This window comes from Vigna angularis, chromosome 10 (assembly GCF_016808095.1).
Source record: "Vigna angularis cultivar LongXiaoDou No.4 chromosome 10, ASM1680809v1, whole genome shotgun sequence".
NCBI classification, from domain to species: Eukaryota; Viridiplantae; Streptophyta; class Magnoliopsida; order Fabales; family Fabaceae; genus Vigna; species Vigna angularis.
Window position 1 is genome coordinate 10,577,532 of NC_068979.1, and position 7,999 is coordinate 10,585,530.

Sequence of the window (7,999 nt, forward strand, 5' to 3'; positions counted from 1 at the left end):
TCACCTACCCATATTACACTCGCTCTCAAGATGTCCATTTCTTCGACATCGAGCGCAATACTTTCCTCCAACTAGCTGAGGACATGAAGACCAATAGTGTGGTCCTCCACACTGAAAGCAAGTTACGATCCCCGGCTGTCCAGACTGCACGACCGCAACCATAGACTGAGAAGGAGTCCCACTAGAACTGGCAGTTAGTACAGGACGAGTGTATGGGTTCCTCCTTTGACCCAAAGCGTTCCTTGAAATAATTGCTCCTCTGACCGTCTGCTGTTGCTTCTTCTGTTGTTCCACTTCTGCCACGTTCTTCTCCAATACTTTAGCTCTCTCAACCATGGCAGGAAAAGACCTAATACACAGGCTGGATATCAGTAGCTTCAAATCACTCCTCAGCCCATTTTCAAACTTCCGACACTGCCACTCTTCACTGGTAGCCATAGTGTTGAACCTTACTAAGTGCTTGAACTTGTTGGTGTACTCCGATACAGACATCCCACCTTGCACCAACTGGAGAAACTCCACCTCTTTAGCGAAACGTACGCTATTTGGAAAATACTCCTCATAGAACTTGCTTCTGAAGACTTCCCACGAGATGAGACTTTGGGTGTCCGCCATAATCATCTTCATGCTCATCCACCAATAACTAGCCTCTCTAGTCAACAGATACTCTGTAAAGGCCAGCCTCTTGTCATCCGGACACCCCTTAGCATTATAGATTCGTTCCATGTCCCGTAGCCACTGATCGGCCTCATCAGGGAGGCACTTCCTATTGAACTTAGCAGTGTGATGTTGGAGAAAACTCTCCAAACTCCATTCGGTCTGATGATTCCCAGAGGAAGTGGACGCTCCGGCTGTGTTCCCCGTGGTTGCTATGATCTCCATCAGTTGTCTTTGGGTCGCTTCAGAGTTGGCACGTGCGGCTTCCAAACTCTGTAAAGCGGTCGTGTTCTGCTGCACCAAGGCAACGTTCTGTTGTTGAAGAGCCTCTATCACAGACTCTAACAGCCTGGTGTTGTCAGATGGGTTACGCTCGACAGAAACAGTAGGAGGAGGTCTAGAAGCCATCTCTTCTCTGAGAAACAGAGAAAAGAAACCATCAAATTAATTCAGAGTGTTAGAAATACAAAACCGAACATTGAACACACAGCAAAAGCATAGTATACTCATAACCTACAGTGTTCTTTAAGGAACAAAACTGCTCTGATACCACTAATGTAACATCCCAAAAATACAGTTTAAAACTATATAATAGAATAATCACATTCAATAATAATCCAGATCAGTCTTCCACTAAGGAGAGCGTACAGTTATGGTCGAACGGCCTTACAAAGCATTACTAGAAATTAAAGCTATACAAGGGTACCATTCTGACCGAACGGTTTACAAAAGAATTTACCGAACGGTCATACTAAACAAAAAGGGAAGGTAATCGAACGACCACCTTACAAACAACTAAACTACTGACCGAACGTCCTATTGTTCGGTCTTCACTTCAACCTCGGCCAAGTTCTCTTCCTCCAGCGTCTCTTCCAGTAGTACGTCTCCTTCTGCTCACATGCACACAGATGATCATTGCAATGACAAAGACGAACAGACAAAACATGACAAGACAGGAACACAGGGTAAGCTTATGTAATTTAATTCATGTATAAACATACATTTCACACAATCAAACACACAAGATCAATTTCATCATACAATTCATGCAAAGCCTAATACTAGACTGACTGTCCGGACTGTATGAAATCTGTGTAGCTACGACGTTCGTGCACCCGGGTGACGTAGTAATTGGGATACCCTCAACAGCTGCCACCCGAGGTTAGTCCTATCTGTCCAAAGTAACCCTAAGGACTAGGACCTCCTGTCGTTCCCACACATGACCTACCCTCCTCTACGTGAGGACGAGTACTCACGGAACATCAGGATGAACCGCCAGCTTAGCATGCCTACATTCATACATTACAAATCTTAATATTCATCCATGAGTCGTTCCTCCCCGGAATGCTCGTCCATAATCCAACACATATCAATTCATATCATATTCTCTTAACTTTCATTATTATTCATCTCACTTAAACATTTTTCACAAAGATCCGCAAGGGTACCTAATACCGAACGTTCAACACTGATTCAGAACGAGACCGAACACTTGGAGCGAGACCGAGAGGTCTCCAGTTCCAGAATAGATTTAGACTAAGAGGGTACTATCAGATTGAGAAAGAAACCGAGTATAATCAAATATCACAAGGAACGAATGGAACGAACGTTAATTACCAAGTGAGTCAATTAGATGAACTGACTCTTGAGGACTTCAACCGAACACCGAAATGACCATACCCAATACTAGGACTTCATGCTGTAACCAATGGATACAGACACTTCAAGACCTTCCAAGAATAATACTTAGAAGAATTCACATGAAGAAACCGAACGCTTATGAAAACTTAGTTTATTTGGGTTTATTATCAAGGAAAATCCAAATGCCAGTCAAAGATTGAACACTATAGTGAGCGAACCCTAGTGGGTTTGAACGAACGCTCTTATTATGAAGTTTAGCTTAATGAGCTAGAACGAGTGCCTGGTGTAAGACCAAACACTTGCTTAAGACGAACACTTGATATAAGACCAAGTGCTACTAAACTTAAAAAGAAGAGGCTTGATAATTATACTCAGATACTATTGGAGTAGTGTTTAAGAATAACTAAAATATACAATTACATATATATAAATATACTTAAGTTTATAACAGACTACCAAGACACAACTATGTTTGGCCGAACGCTCAAGCACAATATTTCAATATGAAGACGCTCGTCCTCAACTAGGATTCTTCCAAAATGAAAGAATCCAGTTCTAAACATTCTTCTATAAAAACCGAACGGTCCAAGACCATTCAGTAACGAACACACAATATCTTAGGGAATTTCATACTTCAAATCATTTATTTCAACTCATTTCTCAGTATCTATTTTCATAAGATCAAACACTCATAACATAGCAATTAATCATACTTCATATAGTCAAACATATCAAAATCATACTTCATATAATTCATCAACTCAACGAACGTACATGTCATTCAAACATCATACAAATTAAATCATATAAGCTCCCCTTACCTTATAGAGTGAACGAACGTTCCTAGAGACAGAATTGAGGTTCACCTGACTATAATTCCTTCTACCCTTACGTTCAACAATTCTTCAAACTAAGCCAAACAACAGGAGACCAACAATGTCTCAGAAAATATGAAATCATGCAACCAGAATTTGGTTTGCATGTACTAGAAAACGAACGGCTAACGAGAAGAAGAACTTACCAGTTCAGAATTTAAAACCGTTCGGTTCAAACTGAAGCTCTGGACGCCGGAAGTGCTTCTACGGTGCCTGAACGGTGATTGGAGAAGAGAAAGGGTGAGTTTTTGGAAGAGAGAAGGGAGAGCTTTTAGAGAGAATGAGGAGAATTTGAGAATTTCAGAGTTTGGAGAAGAAGATGCATGCAGAGAGTGTGACGTAAACTTTCCAAAAACTCAGTTTTGCTTAAAATGAACGTCCGCTCATCTGCCGACACCTGCCTTCCACTATCTGATTTTCGGATCCTCGTCGCTTGACACCTGGCGTCCGTTCAGAGGGGTTTGGGTGCGTTTTTAATGATTCTGACACCGAACGTCTGAAACGTTTGAACCGTTCATCTGGATAGTTTGAACCACTTGTCTGGACAATCTGAACCGCCTGCTTGTTGACTATTTTACTATCACTTGCTCCGATAAGTTGTACTCTTGACCGAGGGGGGAGGTACTTGCAAAAGGTATTTTGACGCTCGAGTTAGGAGCGGTTTAATGAACTGTTTATCAAGTTGAATATTTGAGTCTTGTAGAGTGAGTTGAACGGTCATTGTATTTATGAGTGTTTCATAGATCAAATAAAAACAAATTTACTTGAAGATTCGGTTAGTTACTCATAAACGGCTTATCAATATCTTTAATGAGATATCTTTAGTTATTTTATCGTTTGTTGGACTACTGACGCAATAATAACTTGAACGTTAGCCCAATTAAAATCCAACGTTGTTGATGTTACAGATAGACCGAACGGTCCTGAGTAGATGGATCGAACAGTGCTGAGTGTTAACCGTTTGCTCTGTATACCATACAATAATATTTGTGAAATATAAAATATTGAAAAGTCGTCTTTTGGACTTTGGCGTATTTAAATTGTTAATTGATTCAAAGTAGCGTAGAAAAAAGTCCATTCTTCCATCAAAAATTGATTTGCAATATAATAATATCTTCTCTTACACACTCCCTGTTTGATTTGATCCATTGGTAGATACCACACATCCCAAACTATGAAATAAATATCCTTTATTTTGAAAGAGATGTACCTGTGACTATAATTCAAAACCCCAATTATAAAATAATACATTTCAGAGTGCAAAATGCAATTCAACTTCCAATCAATAAAAACTCCAAAAGGCAACTTTTGTCCTATTCAATCTCTCCAATAATTCACTCCATTTTAATATATTTATTCTTTTCAGATTTTATTTTACAGTACTACTTGTTCATTTTTAATCTTTTGATTTTTTAATTGAGTAAAATAAAAATCTCAATAACGTAAAAAGAAGTAAACGAATTTTTATTTTTAGAAATTCACTATTTACTTGAAATAAATAGAAAAAATAATAATTAAAGAAGTAGAATAAAAAAAAGCGTAACTAAATGAGTTGTTCAAAGAAATATAAGTGATAAAATAATTTATTAATTTATTTTTGTTATTTTGTGAAAGTTTGAGAAGATGTACTGGTTGAAGCAGAAGTTGTTGAATGGATTTATCATATTAGGAAACTATGACTGAAACTACATGCCCGAATAGACTCCTTCAAACAGTCAGTCATTCTATAAAATACAAGTACTTATGATGTTTGATGAAATGTCCACTTCTCAATGTTCACAGTAAATCAACCAAACCTCCAAAAACTTACCAAATGTCATTGCATCTATCTATCTGTCTCAGAAACTTTCTGGCTCAACAAAAAAAAAAACCATTTTTTATTTCATACATTCCTCTCATTCAATTTCATACTTTTACCTTCTTACAAAAGAATCACAAAAGAAAAAAGAAAACTTAAAATCATCTGCATCTTAAACATGTCAAGTCATTTTGAATCTAAGGAGAAAGATACTCTTTTCAGATAAAAAAAATCTCAATCAGTGACCGACCGGCGTACGCGGAAGGACGTGGACCGCCACCGGCTCAAACCCTTCCGGCAGCAGAACGGGTATGATCCGCGGCGGCGATACGGCGACATCCACCACGGAGATCCCGGAAGTTGAAACGACACAAAGTTTTCCCTTTTCTGCCGCGAGTTGTTCGGCGCCTTTAAGTCTTTTATTCTCGAGAATCTCTTCCCAGGCGTCTTCTTCCGCCAGGTATCTTCTGAGCACTCCCTTGGCTTCGTCCACGACGTACATGACTTCTTCTTCCATGGCGGCCACGGGTCCTCTCCAGCCGTAGAGCATCCCCTCCGGCATGTCCTTCCAGGCGTCCTCTGCCACGTCGTACACGGCGCCTTCCTTCGCGGCGTCGCCTTTCACGTTCACCATGCAGAGCTTCTGCCGCCATCCGACGGCGTCGATGGCCTCTCTGCTGAAGCGGCCGTCCTTCAGATCCGTCTTCTTCTCCCAGACATCACCGTTAGGGCTTCGGACGTCCCATTTCTCGAGGGAGCGAGCCACGTGGATGGAGAAGTGGGCGCCGATGCCACTGGCGACGTAGACGGCGGGCCCGAGCACGCCGAGCGCGCACCAGCGGCGCGGCGCGGCGAGCATGGGCCCGAATGACCAGGTGCCGGAGAGGGGGTGGAATATGAGGGGTCGTGGCAGGGCGGGGGAGAGATTGTGCGTTGTGGCGGCGAGGAGGATAAGACGGCCGGCGGCGCTGACGGACTGGACGGAGAGATTGCGGGAGAGGAAGGAGGGGTGGCGGAGGAGGAGGTGATGGAGATGCGGGTGGCGAGGAAGGATGCGCCAGGTGTGGGATATGGGGTCAAAGGTGTGGAATTCGATGAAAGAATGGGACTTGGAAGGTGAGAGAATCGCGTAGAGAGAAAAGAAGGGAGGAAAAGAAGGAGAATATATCAAACGACGCCATGAGTGAGAAATGGAGAAGAGAAGAGAAGGGTTTACAGAGGAAAGACACAATTGGGCTATGTGGTCGGGAAGACCTGCGATCAGAACATGTTCTTGTTCTTGTCGGTGTTTTCGGCGTTTTGAATTGTTTGAAGAAGATTCAGACTGAAACTTAGACTGAAGATGAAGATGAGAGTGGTGTTGTTGTGTGTCGGGCATGTCCATGAACGGAGAAGAAGAGAAGAGAGAGGGAGAGAGGGAGAGAGAGAGAGAGAGAGAGAGAAAGTGGGGTTGGTTTTGGTCAGGAAGACACATAAAGTAATGTTGGATTTGAAATAAAAAGCTAAAGTGAGGGACAGTGTGCCGGTTTCAGCTTTTTTGGGTTCATTAAAACATGTCCCATCTTTCCAACTGTTCTGCTGTCCAATTACTACCCTCACCACAAACACCTCTTCTTTATTTTTATCTATCTTTTCAAACATTTTTTTTATATTAAAACACTTTTATTTACTTTACAAATTCTTCAATCATTTATCTTGTTTTTTCACAGACTTGGTTTATTTTTTTTTTAAATTCACAAAATAACACTTTTTTTTAATAACATTTTAATATTATTTACATATTATAATTAACGTAAAATTTCTTCATAATTAATAATAAAATATGTAAATATTATTAAAATATTGTAAAAAACATATTATAAAGTATCATTATTTTTTTAAATATTAAGTCAAAGATTTTCTTTTCAGAATACCTTTTATTCTTTTTTCTGTCTTTGTTTGTTTTGTTGCGTCCCTGTTTTCTTTTCTAAACAAACTAAAATGATGAAACAGTTTTGCTTAAAAACTCAAAGATGATATAAGATTTCCAAATGCATAATAATAATTTCGTATAAAACGTTCTTTCATTATGTTGAAGTATTACAAATAATCATTATAAGAAAATAATATGTTTTATGTACTGTGTACATAAATAAATGAGAGTGATATTTGTAACATAGTATAAATAAAATACTATTTAGGAATTGTCATAAGTCTAATATAATAAAATAATTAAATAAAATATAAATACAGTTATTTAAACATAATTATAAATTAAATTTTATATATAAAATTTTAATTTCAAAACTATGTACAAACGGTTTTTCAAATACAATTAAAAAAAACACGCAAGAACTATATTAACTAAATATTAGTATTATCTTCGTCCAAGACTTGTTTCAGAGATACATCTTCATTTTCTGCTCAAACCTACTAGATGATCATCATCACAAGAAAACCAATACATCCAATCAAACAACAAAACAATATAAAAAAAGGGTGAGCTAATAATAAAAGAATGAACAATCATTACACAATAATATTCACATTATTCATTTCATTCAAAACAAACCAAACATTATAATCATGTTATTGATGTAGGTAAACTCATCTGAATAGATATATTGATGTCATACTATGACAACCTTAACACTTGTACTAGTGAAATAGCTGACCCCTCCAAGCTACTACACAAGGTTAATTCGTCTACCATCTATGGACAAAAAATATCAGACCATAGACTGGGATCTTCTGCTACTCCTCACCACATAATCACCTTCTCTATCTGAGATGACACAATTATTGAAGCGTCATGATAACTTCCAAGGTTGAATCCCTACATCAATACATCACTTACTTGAAACCACCACTAAGAATTTCACTCTAGAAATTATTTCCAAACCAAATGAAGTTTAATCACACTATTCATATTGTCATATCATTTAAAAATCACATTACTGAGCAAATAACATATCATTTCATCATTAAAACCAAGCATAAAAAAGAAGAGAAAAATCAAAATATCTATAACAACTCGAACTCACTCGCC

The 7,999-nt window shown here is 38.8% G+C and overlaps 2 protein-coding genes across 2 annotated transcripts; both read right to left on the reverse strand.

Annotated features, from left to right (window-relative positions):
* Positions 1-1,065, reverse strand: LOC108334848 (uncharacterized). The gene has a single exon (XM_017570781.1). It carries the CDS (start codon positions 1,063-1,065, stop codon positions 1-3), a length of 1,065 nt encoding a protein of 354 aa, XP_017426270.1.
* A 4,056-nt stretch (positions 1,066-5,121) lies between these two features.
* Positions 5,122-6,490, reverse strand: LOC108335374 (F-box/kelch-repeat protein SKIP25). The gene has a single exon (XM_017571384.2). It carries the CDS (start codon positions 6,443-6,445, stop codon positions 5,210-5,212), a length of 1,236 nt encoding a protein of 411 aa, XP_017426873.1. The 5' UTR covers positions 6,446-6,490; the 3' UTR covers positions 5,122-5,209.
* Between the last annotated feature and the right edge of the window lie 1,509 nt (positions 6,491-7,999).